This window comes from Phragmites australis, chromosome 3 (genome assembly GCF_958298935.1).
Source record: "Phragmites australis chromosome 3, lpPhrAust1.1, whole genome shotgun sequence".
NCBI classification, from domain to species: Eukaryota; Viridiplantae; Streptophyta; class Magnoliopsida; order Poales; family Poaceae; genus Phragmites; species Phragmites australis.
In genome coordinates this window covers 9,758,595-9,786,174 of record NC_084923.1, presented here as the reverse complement: position 1 = coordinate 9,786,174, position 27,580 = coordinate 9,758,595, and the positions used below count along the sequence as shown (strand labels likewise).

Below are 27,580 nucleotides of genomic sequence, written 5' to 3'. Positions count from 1 at the left end.
GGTTCAAACTGTTGATTTAGTCATCTTTTGTTTCCGATTTTCAAATTTGACTGACTGGATTTGAGCGAATTCTCACCGATTTTTTAACGGTTTTTACGATATTCAAATTATGGTTTTGTGAACTTAAACGGTTTTGTGAACCTGATTCCGTGTCTCACTAGTCACGACTGGCTGGCTGATTACTAAACCACAACAGCAACCCGGCCCTCACCTCGCAGTCTCTCCCGGTGAACCCCTCCCCACGTTCGGCTGTGTCGCCTGTTCCCGTGCTCTCCAAGGGACGAAACCGAAGACGGCAACGCCAGAGCACACCACAGCAAAGCCAAGCGAGCCGCTTAGGAACCCACGCGCCCATTGCCTTCCAAGTTCCAACCCTTTCCATTTTCCGGGCGCGCGCCAACACCTCATAGCAGCAGGGTCCCCCCCGAGTTAAGCTCAATTCGAGAGGGATTGACGCATCGAGCCCTGCCGATTGCCGAGCCGCCCGCTCCGCCCAAATTTGCTTGCCTCCTCGCCGCCACCGCCGCTTGCGATTGCGAGAGCTCAGCCGTGCGCTTTTGTTGCCTTTTGAGCTGAGTTTTCGTACCGCGTGGTGCGAGGAAGATGGGGGAGGGGATCAAGGCGATGCTGGCGACGCCGATCCAGCTCGCGGACCAGGTGACGAAGCAGGCCGGGTGGCAGTGCCTCCGGACGGAGTGCACGGACCTGCGGGCGCGCGCCGAGCAGCTCGCGGCGCTGCTGCGGCAGGCGGCTCGGGCCGACCTGTACGAGCGCCCCGCCAAGCGCATCATGACGGACACAGTGCAGGCGCTCAACAAGGCCGCGGGCATGGCCGCCCGGTGCTTCCAGAGCCACTCCCGCCTCCGCAGATTCTTCACGCTCAACCCGGTGTCCGGGCTCCCGCGCACCCTCGCGATGCTCGACACCGCGCTCGAGGACGTCGCCTGGCTGATCCGCCTCTCATCTCCGCACGCCGACGACGACCTGTGCGGCGGCCTCCCCAACATCGCGCAGAACGAGCCCGTGCTCGGCATGATCTGGAACCACATCGCGCGGCTCAACACCGGCGGCCTCGCCGCGCGGGCCGACTCGGCCGCCACCCTCGCCTCTCTCGCCCACGACAACCCCCGCTTCGCCAAGTACATCATCGAAGAGGACGGCGTCGCGCCCCTCGTCAAGTTGCTCAAGGAAGGCACAGATGACGGGCAGGAGGCCGCGGCTACGGCGCTCGGGCTTCTCGGCCGAGACGAGGAGAGCGTGGACAAGCTTCTCCACTCCGGTGTGTGCTCCGTCTTCGCCGCCGCGTTGAAGGAGCCGCCGATGCGCGTGCAGGCCGCGGTCGCCGAGGCCATCGCGTCGCTTGTGCAACACAGCCAGAGCTGCCAGGACTTGTTCGCGCAGAGCAACGCCGTCCGGCACCTTGTCAGCCACCTCGCCTCCGGAACCATCCAAGAGCACAGCAGGTACTCTGTCGGTGGGAGCGGCTCCAGGAATAGCACTCCTCCGCTGGCGGCCATGACGAACCTTCACTCCATTGTGCTTGCGAAATCGCTCAGCGCGCGCCAAGGCGGCTTTGGTTCCTCAGCCCCGAACTCGTCGGAACCTTTGAATCGAGCAAGACCGAACCAGATGCAATCGGTGGTGCAATCCGCGATGGCAGCCAACACGACGACGAATGGAGTCACGCCTCCACCCGGTAGGCCTCAGCCGAGCTCGAACGGTGCGAGCGGCCGAGGATCCCGCGAGGCCGAGGACCCGGCCACCAAGGCGCGCATGAAGGCCATGGCGGCAAAGGCTCTGTGGATGCTTTCCCGCTGTCATGTGGGAGTCTGCAAAAGCAATACAGAGTCTCGCGCGCTCCTCTGCTTCGCCAGGATCCTCGAGAACGGCGACGGCGGCGCTGGCACGCGCCTGCAGTTCTACTCCGCAAAGGCGATCATGGAGATCGCCCGCGTCGCCGAACACAACCTCGCGCTGCGGCAGTCCGCATTCAAGCCCAGCTCCCCGGCAGCCAAGGCCGTCGTGGAGCAGCTCCTCCTGATCGTGCGCAAGGGAGACGACGACGACGACCTGCTGTGCCCGTGCATCACTTCCCTCGGCTGCTTGTCGCGCACGTTCACCGCGAGCGAGACCCGCGTGATCGGCCCACTGGTGCAGCTGCTCGACGACCGCGAGATCCCGGTCACCAAGGAGGCCGTGGTCGCGCTCACCAAGTTCGCCTGCACCGAGAACCACCTGCACGTGAACCACTGCACGGCCATCGTTGATGCCGGAGGGGCGCGGCACCTCGTCCAGCTCGTGTACCTCGGAGACGAGCTGCAGATTGAGGCGCTCATATTGCTGTGCTACATAGCGCTGCATGTCCCGGAGAGCGAAGAGCTCGCGCAGGCTGGGGTGCTCGCCGTGCTTCTGTGGGCGTCGAAGCAGGCACACATGGCGCAGGACCTGCGCGTCGAGGCACTGCTGCCGGGCGCCAGGGCTCGGTTGGATCTCTTCCAGTCCAGGGCATTCAGGTAACGATTGCAGCAATCAGCGGTGGAGATGAGCTAGTTCGTCGTGCTTTACAAAAATCAGATTAGATTTGTGTCTATTGTTCTTTGTTAGTCCAAATTCGATCATGTTAGAGTGTACATATCACGGTTCTGTTTGTATCAAAGAAAATGTTGAGTGATGTAGTGCCTTATTCTTAACTCCTAATGCGCTCATGTCGATGATTTCTGTATGCGTAACAATCACAAAGAAAATGTTGATTGGAGAAGTGAAGAAAAAGCACGTTCATATTTAATAACAAGGGATCAGTTTGTCAGGTAGCAACACTAAGTTTGTATATAGTTTCAGCCATAAAGCATGGTTGATTTGACTCCAATGCACTCGAGTCACTTTTTTTTTATACTGCATCATAGTATTGAACTATTGCCTCGTTTTTACTTATTGTTTAGGACATCATACAGCCTTCAATAAGTGACTTTAACCATTGTTTTTCTAAGCATTTGTTATAAAAAAAACTATTGAAAATATAACCATTTGAAAGTACTAGCGCATTAACCCGTGCGGCTGCACGGGCTAGAAATTTAGCTTACGGCTGAATTGTAGATATTTGTGTTAATAATAGTTATATGCTAAGATACATCAATTATTTATATTTAAATATTAGAATGTAAAATATAAATATAATTTTTGTTCATAATATTGAATCATGTTTATTATTTGTAAATAGATCTAATTTATAATTTTCATTTTATGTGTTATGCAAATTGATTTTTATTTGTTTCTTGATTTTTTGAAATTATTATTATTTTTAATGTCATCACCTTATCTCATATTATTTTTTTGAAATACATTATAAATTCTTTGATATTATTTTTGTGTGATAATCCGTAATATATGTTTGTGTTCTGTTGTTTTAATTTTGTAATGTTTGATTATAATTGATTTGGAAAAGTGTGTTGATTGCTAACGTAACTAAGTTGGAGTTTACTAATGTAATCTTATTGGGCAAATGATATCTACAACAAAAAGAGAAGGAAAGGCAAGGCAAGAAGTAGTCTTGAGGCTGGACTCTATGATTTATTTTTTAATTTTCTATATTGTTTCGTCTGGTTGTTGATCTATGATTACAGTTAGTCAATCAATTAATTCGACGGTCGGATGTTTTGTTTTTTTATGAGAATTTCTAAGATTTTCTTAGGATTAACGTGGAGGCACCAAAAGGAGCATCCAATTAGTAAATATAAGATTTACCATGACAAATATACTAATATCATTTTTATGTAACAAATTTTAATATTTTTTCTACGTTAGTGATCAAAGTTTATGAAGTATGATTGTACGTATCCCTAAACTACGTCTATCTAACAACAGAAGCAGTAGTAGGTTCATTGTTCTATCGTGTCCATTGTTCTGTTTAAAACTCAATCTGCAGAATATTTTGAAACATGGTTTGGTGGTTTATAATGTGAGTTAATTTCTGCTTCATCACTATGCAGCATAGAATGTCCATTTTTTCTTTGAGATAGCAGGATATTTTGCAAGAGCACTGATGAAGTTTCTGTCAAAGCTATTTTATACTTTTATCCTTGTCCTTCAACTTCTGGAAACAAATTGACCTCATTATCTTCAAATATACGTTTGTGGACTATACTTTCTGGGAAATTTACTACAGCTCGTATATGTCTGCTTCCATAAAGTCTAAACAAACTCGAGGTCAATGAACATCTTGCAATAGAAGCCCACACCTCAGTTAGTTTATCATTCATTTTGAAGTGTTTAGTTTTATTCATCCTGCGTATACAAGTCAGAGTTAGGCAGACATCTAAAGAATGGACGGCTGCTGGTTTTTGACAAATGGGCAAACACCTCCATGGCCCTTCACCAGGATAGTAGTTAATACAAGCCTGTCGGTCAATGAGGATCTTGCTGCTTGTGCAAAATAATTTTTTAAGGGAGGGTCTATTCATCAGGAGACTGAAAATAGCCTACATTACAGTCGATGCATCTCAGGCTCTCAGCCCTTAGATCGCCATTGGACGGCTAAGATTGTTTTTTCAACCTCAGTCGATGTATTGCTTATCTTCCACCTCACGTTCTGCTTTCTCTGACTCTCTGCGTTCACCCCAGACCCGCCCTCCCCCCCTCCAGTCTTGGCGTGCCCTCCGTCTGGATTAGCATTCACCATCCATCACCACGCTAATCAATCTATTTTCATCGTCTCTCCACCGCTGGTGCCACACACCAGTTGGCTTTCGCCACCCGCGGTAGCCTGCATGCCATCGCCTCGCCACCACGGTCGCCCGTCCGCCCCCTCCACTGGGCCAGAATGCCTTCCAAGGAACTCTAAGCCCAACATTTATGGAAAACTCCAATCTTTAACTCTCAATCCTGAAACCCTAACCCCACACCATTAAAGCAGGCGTTGATTGTAGGAAGAGCGAAATTCAGTCGACCGAAGAGTAGGAAAACTTTTTTTAATCATTGCTCTTGGACAAAAGAAAATAGCACCTGGTGGTAGTTAGCTCTGAAGATTAGATTTAGTACTACTGTTCTGAATTGTATTTATAAACAACATGATCAACAAGAACAGGGAGGTAAAAACAACGTATGGCTTATCTCTTCAGTCCGTAACTTTCCAGGCAGTCTTCCACTTGGTTGGGAGTTTCCCCGGGTGGTGGGGAGGTAGGGGGCGCAAGGGAGCACACATTTACTGAGTGAATGCTGACCAAAGTTTCAACATTTCGAAGCAAAGCTATGTGTTTCCTTACTCGATCTGCCATCTATCTAGTACTGCTGTAGTACCATTGACCAACTCAGTCAGAAAGCTTGATGGCATGCAATTTCGCGCAGATCTTGGTCTCCGTATCAGATTCTTTAGCTGCTTATGGTTCGTGTTCCGAATCTTTTGATCCCATGCTATGGCAGGATCAAACTCCGGACTTTGTTTATGCCCTTGCTGATAGTGATTTAGGGTATGTTTATTTTTTTATTTCAGGATTATGATTTCAAAATTAGAATTATGGGGTTAGCTTTCAAATATAATTTTAGTGCACCGGTCGATTGGCGTGTGAACAACGTTTACGATGTGTGTGTTTATGATAAACTCAAGAACACAAGAATTATCTAGGTTCAAGATTCTTTAAGAATAACAGTCATATGTCATGTGTATTTTGTTATCAGAGTTTGTGAACTGATTATCTATCTATCCTCCTCGATGCTAGACCCATTCTTCTCTTTATATACAAGAAAAAGAGAACTTATAAGTGGATCCTTTTCCGTTGACCCATATTTTAGCTAAATCTTTCACCCTCAGACTATTATAATAGGCAGGGCACGTGCCCCCTTTTTGCTCCGATGAAGCTGCCAAGCCCGTTCCAACCATTGGACACCTCCATGCTCACCCCAGTCAGCCGGTCTACCCTGTCCTATCACCAGTCTCACATGCACGCCTGTGAAGCAGTCTGACACGCCTACAAGTCTGTTTCGTAACGCTTAATGCTACGGGACAGGGCATAGCACTACCGCGCCAGCCACGACCTGTCCGCCTGGGAGGAGTGCCTAAGGAAGGAAAACACTTGAGTGGAATGTATTTAATGAGAATGGACTGGTTTGATGAGTACCTGTCCCACAACCAACGAAGGCTGATCGTGGGAATCCCATATGTGGTAAGGATCCTGATCGCGAAGATGCAAATTTGTCACACGGTGGGACACTAGTCCGAGAAAAATCTTCTGTCAACCTGTATTGGTTGGTGTAGGCCCTCAGAACAGGGGACCCCCTATTATACATTGACAGTAGCCCTCAAGCTCCCTCGCAGATGCGATAGCCTGAGCGTTTTGTCGTGTGGTCGGGGGTGGACTTGGTCGTACCACATAGGCCCCAGGTCAATACGAGTTCACCCTAGGAGTGGCCATCAACGTATTTCACTTTCGTGGTAGGTTTTAAACTCTCAGAGAGAGAGAGAGAGAGAGATCATGGGAGAGAGACAATGATTTTTGCTGGACCTGAGGGAAATTCGGCCCCCAAAACGCGGCCTTTTGAATTTCGAGACGGCTGAGCTCCGCGCAACAGTTGGGATATCACGCTGGCCCTATAAATTGGAGAGCCAAAGCTTGCCCATGAATTCTTTCGCCCTCCCCCCACAGCCTCCAAGCCCTTGCGCTCAGAGCCCATCGTCTCCATCTCCAATCGTATTTCCACAGCCACCCCTGCCGCTCCCAATGGCACCGCGCACCGGTAAAGAGCCAGACTTACCCAAGTCCAAGTGCACTGCAGCGAAGCTGAAGTAGATATACGACAACCTTCTACTCCCTCACCGCCTTTCTTTAGGGTACCGCCTGGGGGTGGACGTGACTGTTCCCTGCAACAGGGAGATTGTGATGTTTGCCTCTTTATTTTTGGTCGGCCTTGTAACATTCTTTTTCGAATTCTTCATCACTATCATATCCTTCTACTATATCTATCACCTCCACCTCAATCCTAATTCCACCATCATATTGAGCATTTGCTTACATGTGCAAGAACTTCATTAGGGTCGAGCCATGCCTCGATCTCTTTAGGTATTTTTACCCGGCCAGGTTGCAGACCGGGCCGACCACTAGGAGTTGTGTATTCTGCCTTCGCGATGGCATTGCGGGCTCCTATCTTGAGATGGGCCTTAAGTCGTTGTGGTCGAGCTGAAGGGAAGAATGGTTCTACCTCAAGACAGAGGATTCCTTAGACAGCATCTGCGTGCCGAACAGACCGGCACAGGTCTCCGAGAGCTAGGGGAACTCCACCGTGACCACTCCGGAGCTATTGAGCATCGCAACCCGGGTCAAGAACCTTGTGAACGTCGTCCTAATGAGATCAGATGTTGCATGTGACTTCATGAAGCGTTGGTTGCGCCCTTTGCAGAAAAGAGCACATCCGGCATATATGTACACAAGGAGTGACGACGTCACCAGGGAGAGCTCTCTAGGTAATATAGCAACCGTTTTCATAGTGCTCTTTATTTATTCGTGTGGTGTCTTAAGTATCCCTCTTATGCAGATCTCTCTAACGAGACCATCAACTCGTGGGTCAAATTCCTCATGGCGACAACCCCGAGGAAGGATGGCCCACCGCGAGACGCTCCTCCATTTTTTGACCTCTCCCTGTCGGAGAGGGCTCGACTCAGATCGGTATTTTGGCCTTTTCTTGGAACTTCCATAGTCAAGTCTTCTCATGGGTCATGGTTTTAGGATTTGCGTCACCGCAGGGTCTTCCTAAGGTCGATGTCTTGCGTCTGATAATCGATGAGATCACGGAGACCGCCAGGGTAGTTAATCTTGCTGACAGCATACCTTCTCTGCCGCCCAGCGTCGCTCCAGCCAACCACCCATCTGGTCATGATGTCGGCCCAGCTAGTCAAGGAGGAGACCAGATTGCTCAGAGTCATGTAGCGACCGCAAGCAGTGGTTCTGTGAGCGGCACCGGTCTGTAAAGGGTCAACCAGCATCACCCTGACCAAACTCGCTCCGACCAGACACCCTTACTAATCTCACTCCGGGCACGCACGCCCCAACTAGTCTGACCCTGACCAGACCGGGAGAGGTCAAGCCGCTGCCGGCCAAGCGCTGATGTAAGGGGGGAAAGATCGGCGGAGGGCCTGTCTACCGCGGAGGCATCCAAACGTGCTCGCGGGACGCCGAGCTCTGGTGGCTCGACTGCTTTAGGCATGTGCTCAGCACTCCACCACCAGGGTAAGGTCTCTGGTAAGGCGCAGATACCTCGAGTTTTCTTTCTTTTCATGATTTTGTAAATCAGTTGTCAACGCAAGTCCTCGACCCCGCCCACGGCCCTAGTTATAACTCCTCCACTAATACCTCAACAACATGTTCCGGCCCTACAGCCTACAACAGCTTTGACCTTTGTAGCATTGATTGTGGCTCCCGTGCCTGCTGAGCCGATCGTGGAGCTTATTTCAACCTCTGACCTGCTCTCTTTGGCCACCCGCTTCTCGGCCTCTATCCGCAAGTTGATTGATGATAAGGAAGCGGTCACCAGCAGGTGCACTGAACAAGAGGGGCATCTGACCGAAGAAAAGGAGGTTTGGCTCGTGCTCTAGCAGAAGTGCGGTGAGCTCCAACAAGGAAAAGTTGTGCTCGCCACCGAACACACCCAGCTTAAGGAGGACGAGAGCACCACTCGTAGCATTCTCCAAGATACTTTTAAAGAGTTCAAGGAGGCCCTGAGAAGCCTCGAGCTGGAGATCATCGAGCCGAAGGACCCCAGCATAGCTTAGGCTTGGGCCTATTGAAAGGACAATGATGTTGCCTAGAGAGGGGTGAATAGGCGTTTTTACAAAAATTCGTCCCCTTTTGCCGTTGGCCTAAACTTGCAGTAGAATATAAATTAACAGATTTTTCACAAGTGAAAAACCTAAATATACTAGGCTCAACTATTGCACAATCACCCTAAATAAGTGTGGAAGTTACAATCCTAAGGTGACAAAAATTATTCAATTCTAGCAAAAGATAAGCAAGAAAACATTAATTGAAAAAGGCTGAAAATACTGTTCACCGAAGTATCCGGATCAATCCAGAACTGAGCTCCGGATAAATCTGGATTCTCCGGGATCTGTACAGAACTGAGCTCGAAACTGAATTTAAAGTACGCCTAAAGAGTTATAACTCAAACCAAGTGATGTCGTGTGTTCCAAGTGACGATTTCGAGTAGATCCACTGAGAACCTACAATCAAATACACATGAATAAGTGGATCGAGCAAAATGCACAAATATTAAGTAAGAACTCAAATGAAAGGGAACAATAGAGGAGACACAAGATTTGTTTTCTGAAGTTTGGATTCACCACCGTGGATCCTACGTCCCCGTTGAGGATGCTCCAATGAGTCGGGTCTCTTTCAACCGCTTTCCTCGATCCACTCTTGATTTCTTCCCTTGCGGAGGCGAAATCAAAGCCTTCACAAACTTGCGCGACACACAACAACCTTGGGTGCTCGCCGGCAACACCTAGCCGGCTAGGAGCTCTAAGATCCAAGAGTAACAAACGCGACAATAAACTTCTTGCCGATGAACTCAAGTGCTCAAGATTGGATTTAGCTCACTTGCACTCAATCTTCCAATCTCACAACACAACTCACTTTTCTTCTCAAATCTCTCACTAAAATGGAGTGAGAATGAGTTCTTTTTTCTCTAAGAGGTGTTCTTTTTTGTGCTCCAGCCGTCCCAAAGGAGTGGAGGTTGAGGGGGTATAAATACCCACCTCCAAAAAACTAGCTGTTGCAGACTTTTCTGGCCTGACCCAGAGTATCTGGGGTAATCCGAAGTATCCGGGTCAACTGAAATAGCCCAACCCGAGACTCTCTGGTGGAGCCTCACCCGGAGACTCCAGACAACCCGAAGTATCTGGCCCAACCTGGAGTATCCAAGTTTAGCACAGCTGACATCTGAAAAAACGGCGATAACTTTTTATCCCGGAGTCCGATTTCGACGATTTTGGACTCTATGAAAAGCTTACTTAGAGGGCTACACATCTCAACTGAATTCATGACCTAAAATATATAATATCAAATTAGGAACACTCTAAAATCCAATTCAGACACTTCCACACTTTTCGCTCCGGATTTCTAAAATGAACTCTCACTGTGGGTTTGGTTAGAAACTCTTGATCACTGAGACACGACAATTAGCTCATGTTGCATCCCTCTTAATAGTTCGGCATACCTATACTCAAATTCAAAGATAAAACTCGTTTGAACCACTTTGAGCATTTGAAAACTTTTAACTACCACTTCTTTCTTTCAAACCTTGAGGGTTGCCAACTTCCATATATTTTTCACTCCATCTGTTCTTGATTCTTCATATAATTGATGTGAATCATCCATAGCTTCCCATGGCCTCTCACGGTTCATCGGCGCAAAGCCTTCACTCGCTCTTCACCACCGCCTTGGTCCTTCGACGCCAAGCCATTTGCTTACCCTTCACCACGGATGGTCCATCACAGCTGAGTCTTACTTGCCCTTTACCGTCTTGCCATAGAAAACCACTTTGTATTCGACATCTTCAAGGAATTCATTTTATCAAATATGGAGTCCACTCTTGTTCTTCACTCTTGGCATATATGATTTCAATTTAACTTATACCTTCTTATGGATCCTAACCCCAACTCACTCTCAAGCACAAAGTATATGGGTTAGTCCATAAAACCTAAATGACAACTTTTATATCTTAAGTTACTTGATCTCCACAAGTAACTTGTTAGCCTTCATGCATATTATCAATCTTCATATAGAACCTAACCCCACTCATTCTTAAACACATAGCACACGGGTTAGTCCATAAAACTCTATTAACAAGTCATACCTTTAGTTACTTGATCTTCACAAGTAACTTAGCCTTCAAGCTTATTGCTAATCTTATTGAGCTGCTTCTTCTTCTTATGAGCATCATTAAAATCTCAATGATTTTTGATGCAATTCTTTAAACTCTTGGCATTTCTCAAAGAATCTGTGCTTCATAATTTATGCATCTCCTATGGAATAATCTAATAGCAATTCTCAATATGATTGTTAGTCCATAGGCATTGTCATCACTTACCCGAGCATCACATAGAGCTCATTCATCTTGATGCATTTTCAATCTCCCCATTCACCTAGAGCTCATGCATATCTCTCATCCATGCATCACCTATGAAACAACCTACTAACAAACTCAACACCATTGTTAGTCTATAGGTATTATCATTAATTATCAAAATCACACATATGGGCTAGATGCACTTTCACCTATGCCACTAAGGTTCTCTCAGAAAAATTTTCCGATCACCTGGGTATTTTGGCGGCGAGAGGTGTCAAGGATGTGGCGCAGGCGGTGAGGGATGCGGTAGGGTACGTCCTCCGGTGATACCACATCCACAATCCTAACTTCAACCTCGACCTCATTCGGGAGGGGGTTGTGGTAGCCAAGCCCGTAGCCGAGGAGAGACTTCAGGAGGAGTGCCAAGGGGCGGTGGACTATATGGGATCCATCTTCCAGGTGGAGGCCACCGAGGAGTAAATATCAAACTGTAATTTAGGTTATGTATTAGATTTGGATAAAACTTTTTGATTTCTCTGATGAGTTTTGTTGTTGCCGCCCTGGTCGTAGAAGCCCCGAAATGACTGAAACTCCCTCCCACTCTGAGCCCCAGACCGCACCTACCAACAACGCCCACGACCAGTGTTGGCTGGAAGTGGCGTGACCAAAACTGGCCGACCCACCTGCTCGTCCCGAACTCCTGATAACGCTTATTGAAGATTCAATTGACCGGCGTATTCGGGAAGCGATGGCCAAGTGTGAGTTGGGATTTACGGTCGAGCGAGAGAACCTATAGGGTGATCTACGAGGTGCATCGATCCTACCACCACTTAGCCATGTGTTAGTCCTAGGCTAGCCGAGTGAGACCCAATCAGCTAGCTTCTGTATGATTTGCGAGCTATTTCACAAACCTGCATTTCAGGATGAGCTACTTGCGGCGTGGAGAGACCTGGAGCAGATGGCCAGAGAAAGTGACTAGCAACGAGAATATTTTTATGATCATCTTAGCTGAGCATTTACACCCTTCAACTCGCTATTGTGGTCCGTCGGTGTTCAGATTCGTCCAACACCTAGAAGCACCATGACTGGTCATGTCGACTGGTTTTTAGCGGCCTCCTAGGAGGCGAGCGGCCTTGAGGATAGACTACGCATGATGGTGGGCGACCACTTGCTATATTTATTAGCCACCGGTGCGGGCGACCACTTGCTATATGTATTAGCCATCGGTGCCTATCTTGCCCTAGCCCGCGTCAACGAGCACCTTCCAGATACAGACCTCACCCCAACAGTCTCTGAAGGCTTTGTCGACGCCACGGAGACCACCGAGGAGCTTCATGAACATGCAAACTCACACCTGCCTGTTGTCTGCTCCCTTCTATGGTCTGTCCGATTCAATCCACTGCCATATGTTTTTGGGTCTTGCGTGTATAGAATAGACTGTTTAGATCCAGCCCTCGGGAGCTGCCCAGGTGGTCGTTTTATAATAAAAGGATCAATCTTCATGTAATTTTTTTTTTGTGTTCGAGTGGTGAGTAGGTTTGGGGTACTCGGTAGCAAGGTTACTGGCGTTTAGAATGACCCTTAGCACAAAGAGCTCTTCGGGGACGACTAGCGCTCGATCCGATCTAGGACTTGTGGCCTCATGGTCGTCATCCCTCGGATTCCCATACCTTTGACACTGCTCGAGTAGCAATTTTGACTGCCCCCCACACCCAATATGATCGATCAGGTAGAACAAAACATGTACACATTTCTCAATACCGTTCATATTTGAGTTATCCTGAAAAATAGAGTCTATTTTTGAATTTGAAAAAACTTAGAAACCATGTTCCACGCTCGTCCAGAAGATCCTGTAATATAGAAAAACAGGCTCGTCTTCGAGCAGCCTTACACATAGAAACTATATTCCGCGAGTTTGTGTAATTTGTGGCCGGTCTTTGGCCAAGTCGATCGTGCCAGGTCAGGAAAAGTAGACCACTTTGTAGGACCCCTCCCCTTTGGGGAAGAGCTTATTATGACCTGTCCTATTCTTAGATTTGTCTGAGGTCGAGGTCGCCTACGATCAGTATCTACTTTCTCACCCTGTGGTCGCGGTAGCGCCTGAGGCTCTGTTGGTATCAAGCTGCCCGAATTTTTAGCATGTTCACAGAACTCTTCGCTCGAGCTTGTATTGTCCTCTCACTGCGCCTCCTGGTCGTCGCGCGAGTAGTAGGTCGTGCGAGGCGACATGCGTTCCTCAACTGGGAAATTGAGTCCCATTTGTTCATAATTATACGGTTTGGATGACCAAATCGCACTACCACTCCTTCTGTGAACTTATTTGTTGTTGTGGTGTAGAATTTACTAACAGGCTTGACCTTAATCCTCTTAGTGAATTTGTCGATTGCCAAGAACAGTAATTCAAAACTGCCTGGGGCTTTTAGGGAATGGTCCCATGATAACGAGCCCCCAGATAGTGAAAGTTCAAGAGAGTGGTACGGTTTGCTGTGCTTGGGCTGTTACGTTGGCATATCGGCCATGGTTCTAACATGACCCGCATCGTTTCACCGGCTTGCAAGTATCCTTGAGGGTTGTGGATAAATAGAATCCTTACCAGAATGCCTTCCAGAGCAGATGCGGTATGAAGCGTGGCTACCACATATGCATCTTAGGATGTCGGGGAACGCCATGCTGCCCCTTTCTGAGTGATGTATTTTAGTAAAAGATTATTACTCCTTTGGTGGTAGAGGCATCCCCTTACCCAGGAGTATTTGTGGTCCTGCCATGTGACCCTTTCTGTTGACCCATCATCATCAAGGGCTGCTTGATTCTGACGATAGTCCAAGATCTAATCCATTCAAGTCATACCCAAATCGAGCAGGGTGACCACATGATGGCCACCAGAAGTCGATGGCACCGAAGGAGATATTGTCTCCAAAGGTGTTGCCTCTAGTGCTCCATTTTCAAGCGGAGCATCCCTTTCACGTTGGCACAAGACCGCGATGGGTGGTCATGTGAATCTTTTTTCAAAGACTCTGACTGGGACATGTGCGCAAGAAGAGGTAGACGGACTAGCTCATTAGCTATAAAGTTATCCTTGCGAGGGACGTGCTAGACTTCGAAACCAAAGGAGTGTCGCTCTAGCTTTCTCACTTTGGAGAGGTATGTCATCATCGTTTGGTCCAAGCATAGAAAACCCTTCATACTCGGTTTACGGCCAGTAGCGAGTCCCTCATCGCTAGTGGGCATTTTACCCTTGTGCAGATGCTGTTTGTATTCTAAATAAGAGGTTTTCATACTCCGCAACATTGTTTGCTGGCCTGAAAATTTAATTGAAATGTGTACCTGACGGTGTCGCTAGCTTTTGGGGTCGAGATCGCTCCATCCCCCAGTCTATTCAACATGCACAGCCTATCGACATCTGTGGTCCTGTGTCTATTCGTCTCTGGTCGCAGAAAACCCTCACCGCTCGATGACCAGTACCGCTCCCGCGACCTGTGGGGGGTAGTTGCAAAATATGGCAACGACTCCTCGTCTGGTCGAGGAGTGATCAGAACATGAGGAGAAAAAAGGTCACCTGTTGAGATCATGGAAGGTTGCTCCCATTCCAAGTATCCGACGAAAGAGGTCGTTCTTTCTATTAGAAATTTGAAGAGTGAAAGACCATTTTTCCAGTCCTCGAGATGACCCTGCCCAAAAGGTCACACACCCGATTAGTTTCAGGGTACCCTCTTACTAGTTTGGTGATTTTGCCTGGTTGATGGCTCTGGATCACGTTGTAGAGGTCACGTTGGCTCAGAGAGTCACATAGGTCAGTGGATTGGCTATGCCGACATGACGAGGGTCTCCGAGCGCTCATTGTTGCCAAGGAAGGACGGGATCTTTCCTTCCATGGGGCCTGTGTGATTCTTAGTGGTCGTCACCATCACTAGTCCTACCGACGTGTGTGGATCTTGCCGACGCAGTTTGGCATTAGACTGCCTCAATCAAGAGAGTGAGGTCACGCAACTATGGCGCTAACAGCGAACCCTCCGATACGGCTACCGGTGGGTGACTAAGAAGTATTCGCACGATGCGTAGATTCTATGCAGGCATCATGGCCTCATAGTCGAGCTGTCAAGTGTAGAGTGGCGGCATATAACGAGGGGGGAGCCCCTGGAATTTGTTCAATGTAACGGCCCTAACGACAACACCACCAAAGAGTGCGTCATCCACGGCAGCTCCTCCGGGCGACGCTATGGTGGTTGGGGCTATGCCAGAGCGTCCCTATGTCCGACAACGGTCTGGTTCCCCTCTGGGCATGTGGCCTAGGGATCATCGCTAGAACCCGAAACACGAGAGCCTCCGCTGCCCCCCCCCCCCCCCGGTTGCATGAACTGTCATGTAAACTTCCGGTTGAGCCTTGGAGCATTCGGACTCCGATTCGGTGTCCCATACCTAGAACACACTAGGCTCATATGGGTCGTATACCATGACGAACAGCCCGCGGTGGCCAGGGTCCTCAGAACTGGACTCAGCGGTTGCCGTGGATCCGTCAAGGGTAGCCCAATCTAATCTCCAACACTAACTGAAATGTAGAAACACGTCCTCTACCTAGCAGGCCAACTGTCGAGGGTTAGTTCCTGACAATGATTACATGGTGTACCGGTCGATGGGCGCATGAACAATGCTTGCGGTGTGCATGTGTTTGTGATGAACTTAAGAACACAGGGGTTATCCAGGTTCATGCCTCCCTAAGGATAACAATACATCATGTGTATTTTGTTATCAGAGTTTGTGAACTGGTTATCCATCCGTCCCCCTCAATATCAGACCCGTTCTCCTCTTTATATACAAGAGAATGAGAACTTACAAGTGGGTCCTATTTTGCTGACCTAAATCTTAGCTAAACCTTCCACCCCTAGGCTATTAAAATGGGCGGCGCCTGTGCTCCCTTTTTGCTCTGATGAAGTTGTCGAGTCCGTCCAAACCGCTGGACACCTACATGCCTACCTCACCACGGCCATCCGATCTGCCCTATCGCATCACCGCTCGCACACACACCTATGAAGCAGTCTGACACGCCTACGAGCCTATCCCATAATGCTTAATGCTATGAGATAGGGCATGTCACCACTGCGCCAGCCACGACCTATCCGCTGGGGAGGAGTGCCTGGGGAAAAAACACTTGAGTGGAATGCATTTAATGAGAATAGATTGGTTTGGTGACTACCTGTCCCGTGACCAGCGGAGGATGGTCACGGAAATCCTATATGTGGTAAGGATCCTGGTCACGAAGATACAAACTGGTCGTGCAGTGGGACCCTGGTCCAAAGAAAAATCTTTTGTCAACTTATATTGACTGATATAGGCCCTCAAAACATGGGACCCCCTATTCTATAAACCGACAATCTAGATTATAACAATTCAAATTTTAGATTGTGAGAATCATAATCTAAATTGCTAGAATCACAATAAAAAATAAACAGACACTAGTTGTAGTAAGAGGTTAATGAAAAGATTTTCCGTCTCAAAAAAGAGAGAGAAGGTTCTGAATCGGACACGAGTAACCAAGCCATTCGATGATAAAGCTCATTTAACATTAGGGCTTTGACTTGGGAAGCTGACGTATTACGAGTTCTGCAGTTCCCCGAGCCTCGCACCCGGGCCTAGCGATCAATGACTCAAATGCCCAACCTTATGGGCTTTCGGTGCTTGCACCATACCAGCATGGGCCGGCGACTTCGACTTGGGAAGGTGGCATATTGGAGCCTTTTTATTTTTATATTTTGAAAATAAAAAAATTGCACAACTAGATGTTTGTTAGAAAAATTGTAAAAATACGTTATTGTTGTCCATTGGAAGAATGACAACATCACATTTCCAACGAATGACACCTTTAAAAAATATAATTGATATACATTAGTCAGCTAAAATAATTTGTGTTCTCAGTCAAATCTCTCTCCGTTCGATTGGTGCCACGATTCGTGTTCGCGGCCACTACCTCCCGCTCGCGTGCGCCTCTCCGCACATCGTCGACTGATTACGTTTGTTATTTGTTTCAGTTCATGGTCTTTTATCTTGTTGTTAACCTAGTTATTTTAGTTAGTTTTGCAAAACAGGCTATGCTATGGAGACCCAGTTAGGGGAGGCCATGTAAGATGAGAGAAAAAGACAAATTTTAGAGATGTTGAAAATTGTTTCTCTTTTTTTCATATTATATAAGTAATTATTTGAGTTAAAATTTTGTGAAGTGCTATATTACAACATCCTCTATATGACAAATATTTTTCTAGATTTTCCATGACTATTTCGATAGTATTTTAAAGGTTGAGAGTATTTGAACGCAACATTTTTATGATTTTAAATTTATCACCCGTTGGATAGGCAACAACTTTAACGAAACTTCTATACATTTGTCAGCTGTTTTATTTTGTGTTTATAGTCAAATTCTCGTCCACACAATTAGCTAGAAGATTCGTGTAGCGGGCTCCTCAGCCCGAGTTTGTGGGTTGTTTGTTTCTTTATGTTGTATTGATTTTTATTTTTCAGTGTCTATTTTGGACCACCTAACAAATCAAAACGGGTTGCAGACCCATTATGAGAGAGGAGAAAGACGATCGGGTGTTCGTTAAGGAAGAGGGAAAGGTGAATTGCTGAGTCGATTTATTTCACTCACGATCTGTCTTCATGTGAGAGTGGAACCATTATCGATGTCACTTCAAATCCCTGTGCTTTTTGTTTCTCGCGCCGGTTAGTGCAACTCACCTCTATTTAATTTTTCTTTGTATTTTCCTCGAGCCGCTTACCCTTTTTTGTATTTTCCTTTATGTTGTGTTTATTTTTTTTGTTAGCCTTTGAAATTCACACTCCAATAATTTTGCAAGCAAAACAAAACCTTGATTCTGTTTCTACCTCAATCCATGATTAGTCCTTTTGTTGTATTTGATAAAAAAATTTATATTTCAGATGGCTTTTTTTCTATTTTCAATTTCTTGTTTGTTTGTTGCAACTCCTATTCATCCAATGAATAAGAAATTCAAACCAGTCTGTAGAAACACTCCATACATGAATCTGTTTGAACCTAATAATTTATTTCAATCATTGGATCCTGAAGACGAATGTTGCAACAATAATTCTACCAATGACAACAATAACATTTAATCTCACAATAGTTCTCCCCATGAAAACAAAGGACAGTTTGTTGACAACAATGTCATACTATTGTTAACTCCTAAAGTACCAAGAATACTTTCATTAAGTAAGCACAGTTATAAAATGAGGTAAGTATGTTTTTAAATTATACCCCATGTCAATATTTTTTGTCTGTACCTTTATTTTATAGTATTAATAATCCTGCTCAGATAATTGATGTTGACTTGCAATTTGATCATCTTTCTAAGAAGTAAGACTCTCAGGTATGTTATTCCAAATGGTATATTTTTATATTTACATTAGAGTCATGTTTCTAAAATTTATGCTATATACTTTGTATTTTCATGTATTCTAAAATTGAAACCACTATATGGTCTTTTATTACAACATTCTGGTCAACACATGGTTTATTCCAATGTCCCTGCAACTTCATTCGATGGGAAAAAGGTTTCACTGCTATACATTCAATTTTTTTACCCCATCAAGTGGCATCCTATTATTGCTTTGTCTACCAGATACATCTGATGCTATTTCATCTATTCTGCTTGTTGTCATATACATTGAGTTTTGTACACATATTTTACAAAATAAATTACAGTTTTACTACAAGCTTTAAGCACTTGACAAAGATCAACATGTAATCATGTGCACCGCAGTAATCAATATTTGCATTAGATGTTTTTTTAACTTTCTTACCTCAATATTTGAAGCTCCTTGCAGGAGGAGCTATGTGAACCTGCATTGCATCCCCCGGAAAGACAATATATATAAGTAAGTTAAATTATTTTTTTGTTTTATATTGTTAATATTTAAATAACTATTACTTGTAATTGATTCTTTGCATAAAAACAAAAATTGACTGAAAACAAACCAAAAAATAGTCACAATTTTTTTTAAAAAAAAACTATTACTTGTAATCAATTCTTTGAAAAAAAAACAAAAACTGACTGAAAAACAAACAAAAAATCAGTCACATATTCATTTACAGGAAATCATCTGATTCATGACGTGTCGCTTTTTCATTTGTTTAAAATCTTACTATAATCAGAAAGAAAAATAGCTAGCTATCAGGTACTCATTCCCTTAAAAAAATAACATGTCATCCTTCCAACGGACGAGAGGTTAAAAAAAACACTACAAAATAGTCTTGAAAAATACTAAATAAAGTATACTGTAGAGGATGCTATAATCCATCTTTTAAAAAAAAATCAACTCAAATACTTGCTTTTACAATGAGAAGCAAAAAGTGCATAAAAATCATATTTTTGTTTGAATTTTTTTATAGCTAGATCATAGTATCCTCTACAACATATATGGTTTTTTTAGATTTTTTTATGATTATTTCGATAATGTTTTGAATTTTGAGAGCAATAGAACACTATGTTTTTTATTTAACCTATCGTCTGTTGGAAAAGCGATATTTTTATTTTTTAAAAGTGTCATTCATTGGAAGCGCGATGCCCGACAATAACCTATTTTTGTAATTTTTTTCAATCAGACAGCTAGTTTTGCAATTATTTGATTTTGAAAATATAAAAATAAAAAATTCCTCATATCGCGAGTTATGTGGGCCGGCAAGCCGCACGGCATGTTTATTGCAGCCACGAGCTGGGTCGGGTCAGGCATGGAAAGGGCCGATCTACTAGGTTGCAAAAGCCTAAAAAGTCATCCTTGGACCAAAAATCAAACACCAACATCTTCTCGGCCGATTTTAAATGCGGACCGTGAAACTAGGCTTGGTAGAACTTTTATATTTTTTAAATAAAAAATTGCAAATATACACGTCCAGGTTTGAAAAATTGCAAAATCTAGACTTTTATCGCTCGTTGCAAAATCTAGACTCCTCCAACGAGCGACAGGTTTTAAAATCAAAAAATATTGCATTTCAATGCTCTTAGTATTCAAAATATTATCGAAATAGTAATTAAAAATTCTAAACAATATGTATAGAAGATGCTATCATCTAGCTTAAAAAATATATCAAGTCAAACAATTACTTGTGCAATAAGAAACAAAAAAAAAAGAGACAAATTCCATGATCCATGAAATCTGTCTTTTTTTCTCATTATACGCATCATATTTTTAATTAGAATTTTCTAAAGCTAGATGATAGTATCCTCTACATACTATATAATTTTTAATGACTATTTCAATTGTTTTTTGAATTTTCAGAGCACTGGAACCTATTATTTTTTTGATTGGGTGACTGGTAGCCTGTAGATTTGTAATTTTTCATAATGGACATATATATTTATATTTATATTTATATTAAATATATATATAAATAAAAAATTCGCCCTCGGTAACTCGAGGAACAAAGCTGGCTATTCACCGGTTCACCCAAACGGCAGTATTTTCAGTCTATACGGAGTAGCTAGCTACGGCCTACGAACAATTCACATTGGGTGGGAGTAAAGTTCACAGCAAACAAGAAATCGGGCGAAGAGCTCCTGAACCATGAGCCCTGACTCGTCAGTGCATCGGCGCGGAGGTACTGCCAATGATACAGCACTGGATGGTGGAATACTGCCAGACTGCAAAGGTGACGAGTTATGCACGAGGATGAGAGAAAGCAGAAGCAGACTTGGCATCTGCAGCCACAGTAATATTCCATTCCTCTTTTTTTAACTCCTCGCCAGGACACAACGCACAGAACAAGAGGACTACAAGAGGCATGCTACTGATACACTCATCGGCCTCTAAACCCAGAAAAGCAAGTGACAAAACGCTAGAGAAGATGCTGGTGCTAAGCTAGAGAATTAGCTGAAACTAAAGCAGGGTCATGCATGCACGCGCAGCTAGGCTCAGCATGTCTTCAGAGCCCGTGTCTGTGATGCCGGTGGTGGTGGAGGAAATGCACCGGCGAAGGAGCAGGGGCCGGTGGGAGTCCGGCAGTACCGTTGAACAGCATCGTGATGTTGCCGATCCCGCCGGCCGGGAACGGCAGGGAGGCGCCCGGCGCGACGGGAGGCGGCGGGCACTGGTAGCACTTGGTGAAGAGCCCGAACGTGTCGATCTGATGGACGAAGTTGGTCAAGCTCGCCCAGCCGCCGAAGCCGAAGCCGACCACCAGCACCCACGCCACCACGAACGCGTTGATGATGTACGTGCCCGTCCACCGCCCAACGAACCGCGGCGGGGGCTCCACCGCGTTCTGCAGCGTAGCATTGACACAAGGATTAGTTCAGGGCTTGTGCGTGCCAAAATGTCAAATCGCAGTTAAAACATCGAGAACGAGTCAGGATTGGGTTATCATTTGCGTGAAACTCAGTGCTAGAAGGCTTAAGTACTCTGTTTTATTCTTTCCGAGAGAGTACCAATGCTGTCCTTTTCGGACGCTTTTTTCTGTGTGTTCGTCCAAATTCCATTGTCTCTCGTACACTACTCCCATGGTTGTAGTACAAATAAAGCACCTTTGTTCCAATTCTTTCGCTTTCCCTCTAAGCTTTGCGCCACCCTTTCTCTTCTTTCTGCGTACTCCGCAGTAGTACTACGTTCAAAGACATTTTGACACTGCCACAGTTGTGTCTTATGTTTCAGTACTCGGTAGATGCAGAGGCAATGTTTAGTCCCCAAGGCCGTTTCTAATACAAACAATGCCTTAGTCTTCCTCGTCGTTTAGACACTATCACATAATGTAGATATAAACTCTCATACTTCTAGTGTCCAATAACAGAAACGATTAATAAATATAGATACAATTTATAGACAATATCTTTATAGCTATATAACGTGTGTTTGGTTGAAAGTATGAGGCCGAATCTAGATAGGATTGTCTAGGACGAGATCCTGTCCTTGAATGATTCAGATTTTAGAATATTCTGTCTAGATGCTAAACGGTCTTGTGCATGAAAATCGGTTGCTGTCAACTCCGCTAATTACTTGTGGTTAGTGATAATTAGTAACTATTAATGGTTATTAAGGATTTTTAGTTAAATATTACATACAATTAGATATTATTAACCATAACAAATTATTATGGTGGGTATTTAGTGATGATTATTGATGACTTAAGTTACTATTAACTGGAATTAGTAATGATTACTACTAATTAGTATAGTTTATTGATAATAACAAATATAAAAATTATTATTTCTGTAAAATAATTAAATTATATATGGATATAATACATAACTTTTAAGCAACTAAACACATTCTCATATCGTCTCATACCATTTCCATACCCTCACATATATCTAACAAAACAACTTATTTTTTACCACTCATCTAAAACAATCTGTTTCATTTAACTTACTAACGCTAGAGCTTTACGCTAGAGACACAATCGGAGTGGCCTAATGATATAGACCTAATCATGACTGCTAGACTAGAGCTTTACGTAGCAGCATATCGCCTTGTAGAAAGTGGGGCCCAATTAAACTGGTTAGGCTAGTCCCGTGAATATTTAGGCTGCTGCGCAAAGTGGCATCTACGCAAGACCTAGCTTGCATGGCGTGCTAATGTAATAAAGCAAGCGAGCTACGAAATGCCCAAAGAACATAGTCCTGCGACCAGCTACGAAACTCCTATGCACTGCACCCTGAAGTAAAACCAACGGGCAACAAAGAAGGTGAAAGAAATGTTTAACGAAGGCAGTAAAAATGCAAAGAAATATACCTCACGGGCGTTCGCGGAGCGGAATGTGATCATGTGAGCGAGAGCCGGGATGATGTAGACTGTGAAGCTGACGAGGAGTGACCCGACGGCGGAGTTGATGGGCCCGAAGAATGGGAAGATGACGGCGAGGAACCATATGGGCACGACGACGGGGAGGCGGGCCGCGGCGCGCTTGCAGAGGCTGCGGCAGTCGTGGAGGCCGATGAGCTTCTCCCACACGAAGTAGAGCGGCGTACAGGCGAACCCGAAGGTGATGAACTGATGGACGAGCATGAGCACGATGGCCGCGTCGCGGAACGCCGTGCGGGGGAGCAGCGCCAGCGCGTTGGAGTGCGTCAGCAGCTGGTCCCCGAACGCCCAGTACACGCTCGCCGCCGACGGCAGCGTCAGCGTCAGCACGTACAGCGTCGCCATCAGGTAGATCGCCTTGAACTTCTGCGGGCGCCACATCGCGTGCATGATCTCCCTGCACGCATTAATTCGCGCAGCACAACTCAGTCACGAAATGGAAAATAACAAATGCTTGAGTTGCATTGCTGGCTGATTTACGTTTTGTTCTCTTTTTCTCGTGCGTGCATGCAGATACTTGGACATCCGTGCCATGTTTGTGCAAGTTTCGTGTTGTTGTACGAGCAGATGGGTGTCGCCGTGTCGTATCGGAATCTATCAGGGCTCAGTGGTGTTAGTGCAAAAGTAGGAGCCCTCCTGAGGCAAAGCAGCAAATGCATGCTCCTAGCTAGGGTGGAGTGGATCGTTTGACTGTCCAAGCAAATGAATGAGCCAGAGCAGATAGCCCTGCCATGCCTGAGGTTTGTGTCAGTGGAAGCAAAGATACTTGTGTCAGTGTGTAACCTGGAAAGGAGCTTGCACGGGTTCGGTGGTGCCAAGATGGAACAGTGCGGAGAGGCTCTTGTGCCGTTGCCATTCGATCGATGTCATGCGTGTGTAAGGCTGTAGCTCACCACTTGCATCAGGTATCCAAATACCGAAATGGAGCAACGCTCTGCCATGCATTCTTCTCCAACACGCGAGAGGCAAGACTGTCGTGTAAACTTATGCATGGCTACATGCCTGGAATGTATGGCGGCGTGTATCAACCTCCTTGCAAATTGCAAGTCGGTAAGGTAACAGGGCTAGGATCGCTCTCATTTGGCTCGGTGTCATGCGGACCCCGAGTGCGCGTACAAATTCCTAGCTCAATCAGCATGGCATGTGACCGGTGTGTATCTTTTAGGAAACCAACTCATTTTATTCTTTGTTTTTGACAGAAACGTCCACATTTATACTATTGCTAGCTTTGTTCACACGGTGACATAAAAAGTGTGTTTGTCGCCTTACACAGTAACAGCGTGCCCGCCGAAGGTGTAGAGAATGTTTGTGGCCCCGGTGAAGTAGAGCACCATCTTGGTCGGCCCAGAGTGCTTCACGCCATCAACCTGCAAGTACACATTCATCCTCACATATCTACAAATGCTTTAACACTCAAAGTGGCCGATGTTAATGTGTGCGCATGCATGCCCGCATGATTCATACGTGCTAACTCAGCTGTCTCCATGGGTTCATTCATGTGTGGTGTTTCTCTCACCTGGCCATGCATGAGGGAGGCAATGGCAAGGTACCACGCCGTGTAGGTAGTCATGACAAGGCCCAGGAACGACCAGATCCGGTAGTTGTGGAACGACGGGATGAACACCGTGGTGGCGCAGCACGCGCCGAAGATGTACGTCCACGTCCGCTTGTCCAGCTTGTCGTTGATGTAGTAGATGTTGCTGCACGCACATCGCACGGCACCATACACAGTTAGTATGCATCAGCCACACCCTTTAGCCACAGGATCCATTCTGATACCACAAGAAAACAAAGAACTAGCAGGACGAACAAACTACCAAGCTAGGAAACAACTGTTCTGTGCATGTCCGTCCTTAACCAAACACCGACGAGAGACGAGTGACTATTCAAGGGCGTATAGTGTGGTACCTTGCGCAAGCGATGAGCTGGATGACGGAGCCAAAGAGCAGGAACGTGCAGTTGAAGGCCAGGCCGACGTTTCTCCAGTGCCTCCCGAGCAGCCCGTCCAGCACCTCGAACCACTGCAGATGGTTCAGATCAAAGTTCAGACGGACACAAGCAGGACGAGTAGCTAGCTAGCAGAGGGAATGAATGTGCGTGCGTGTGGGAGAGGGAGACCGATCAGGTCAGTGTTTCTTCTCACCTGGATGACATGGTTCCTGAAGTCCGCCTTCTCCCTCTCCTTCCTGGTCCGGTACTCCACGTACATGATGCTGATGAGGTACGCGGTCCAGCTGCCCATCAGACCGTAGAAGAGCTGGAACAGTATGCCACTGAGCATCCCCAGTTGCGAGAACGAGTAGGGCAGGGTCAGGAGCACCTGCGCCACCTGAAGAAGTACAGAGACCACCATGCACACGGAACGAACAAACAAGATGCATGAGCTCTACTAGTCAACTGCAGCGCGAACCAGCTAGCTGATCACAAGAAGGAAATGGCCGGTCACCTGGTTGGAGGCGCAGCTGAACCAAGCGTCGTAGGCCGAGCCGCCGTGCCAGAGCAGGCCGGAGAGGCGCGACTTAACAGTGTTGGGGTCACCGTCCTTCTCCATTTCCAGGTACCGGCCGACGCCGACCATCTCCGGCGCCTTCTCGTCGGCGAGGCTCCCGTTGGCCGGTGAGGCCATGATCGATCTCACTCGCCTCTAGATCTTAAAGACCCGGCAACCTGTCTTCTAGTGAAACTCCTCCCCTTCAGTTGTTGTGAGTGTATAGTAGAGCGATTGGCTTATGTTACGAGAGCCGTTTGAGGTTTGAGGAGAAGAGGTGCAGACTGGAGAGGATGATATATATGCAGATATGCAGTGAGGTGCCGGCCGGGTGAAGCAAGACTGCAACAAGTACATAGGTGGGGATAAAGAAAAATATCTGAGAAACAAGGTGCGATATGACTTAGTTTAATTGTGATGAGTCATGATAATAGTTGATTTGATTATTAGTTAATATAAGTGTATTTATTAATGATTTTACTTATAGCTAATCACCGTTGGAGAGTACAATAGAGTTAGTGAGAGTCCAGGAAAAGAGCGATCACCAGACAATACGGTGTGCGAAAATTTGATTTCACTGGATAGTCCGATGTTTCGAAGGAGCAGACACCGAAGCATTTTTTGAAGTAGCCAAAGTGGAGTTAAAGCACCACATGGTCTGGTGTTGTGCTGAAGCTAACGCCGGAGCATTTTGTCTCTGAGGAGAAATCTGATCAATACACTATATAGTTTGGTGTAGTAGCGTTGTGCTCACCGGAGCATTTCTTGAAGAAAGGGAATTTTGGCGCCAAATTTCAAGAGATCACCGGATGATCCGGCGATGGGTTCAAAAGAGCGCCGTGCTATTTCTGGCAGAAGGTTTGAGAATGGAGGCCTGGTGCAGATGCACTCGTCGAAAGGTCCGTTGTTAGACAATGTGAACACCGGATGATTGCATCAAAGCATTTCTTACAGAAAGCGAATTTTCAGTGCGCATGAGGACTTGAACACGCCGGATGATCCAGTGTTCAGTGGGTGAACACACTGGATTATCTGGTGTTCATGTTTTCAATGCAAGGTGCTATGAATCGAGGATTTGTGGTTCTGGTTTTGGGACTAACTAGAAATGATTTAGAGATGGTTTAGAGAAATATGTTTGCTTGTCTCGTGGTGTGCAGGTGATGAATACAACTTGCTCGGATCGATGACGGGATGATCAGAACTAAGCGGGGAGCTTGGTGCCGGATAATGAAGGAGACCAGACGGAGTCAAGGATGATCCTAACGATACACGTGGAGATCAAGCGAGGCATGGGACGAAGGTTGATGAAGATGGTGTGATGATAAAGTCAAACGAAGGGGATGTCGGTGCAAGTGACAAAACGGCATGAGTGATCGGGAGTGGGAGAGACTTGTCGGCGGTCAAGATCACAAGATGAAGTGCACGCGTCGACATCGAAACGTTTGCTTGAGGCAAAGCAAGTGGCAGCTAGTCACACTTTGAGAAGCATGCTAGGGTTTCACGGTTTGGCCACAAAACCGCGGGAGGACTAGATGATCACGTGGCATCATCACGAAGCTTGTGTCGAGACGAAATTAAGTCGTAAAAAGTCATAAACATTCAATAAAATGAGCAAAATCTGGACCAAAATATCCTCGTAGTATGTAGAAGTGCACTAGCAGTGAAGTGTATTTTGTGAACAAGGAAACTTAAAGACTAAGGAAGCTCCCAATGACTGTAAATAAAGGGGTAAAGCTGCGAGAGAATCTGGAGCTGGACATTTTGAGAGCCTAGTGATAGTTTTTGGAGGAGATAAGAGGGTATGCTTAGTCTTTATAATAGGCTAGACTTTTTGTGAGAGAAACAACTTTATAATCTGCTGAAAATAAGACTTACATCTGTGCTTAATAAAGTTTATTTTCTCGCATTAGCTTGTGTTCATCTGTTCTAGTATCCTTCTTTTGGTTCCTTTGTCCTTGGTATAAGTTTTTCAATTTTCTTGCTGATTTTCATTTTTACCTTTGTGTTATGTTTTTCAATCTTGAGAAGTTATTCTTTTTATTGCTAGTGGCATAAACGTTCATATAATCATGTATTTGAGAGGGACTTGAATCCTTTTGTCTCTAGACTATCAACTTGGAGAGTTACTTATTTTGGTGACTGTCTTTTAATTTTTTTCTTCACAAGATTCAAGTTTTTTGCATAAGGACATATGAAATGGTCTTGAATAGAGTCTATGGTTTATATTCTATTCATAGACTCATA

The 27,580-nt window shown here is 45.7% G+C and overlaps 2 protein-coding genes across 2 annotated transcripts; one reads left to right on the top strand and one right to left on the bottom strand.

Annotated features, from left to right (window-relative positions):
• Positions 1 to 232: 232 nt before the first annotated feature.
• LOC133912034 (uncharacterized) lies at positions 233 to 2,705 on the top strand. The gene has a single exon (XM_062354570.1). The coding sequence runs from the start codon at positions 604 to 606 to the stop codon at positions 2,515 to 2,517; it is 1,914 nt and encodes a 637-aa protein (XP_062210554.1). The 5' UTR covers positions 233 to 603; the 3' UTR covers positions 2,518 to 2,705.
• Positions 2,706 to 20,768: 18,063 nt separating this feature from the next.
• LOC133910958 (auxin transporter-like protein 2) lies at positions 20,769 to 25,654 on the bottom strand. Its single transcript, XM_062353196.1, has 7 exons — positions 25,295 to 25,654; positions 24,992 to 25,177; positions 24,757 to 24,869; positions 24,365 to 24,548; positions 24,118 to 24,215; positions 22,780 to 23,245; positions 20,769 to 21,316 (listed from the first exon to the last, which is right to left on the bottom strand). The coding sequence occupies exons 1-7, from the start codon at positions 25,472 to 25,474 to the stop codon at positions 20,978 to 20,980; spliced, it is 1,566 nt and encodes a 521-aa protein (XP_062209180.1). The 5' UTR covers positions 25,475 to 25,654; the 3' UTR covers positions 20,769 to 20,977.
• Between the last annotated feature and the right edge of the window lie 1,926 nt (positions 25,655 to 27,580).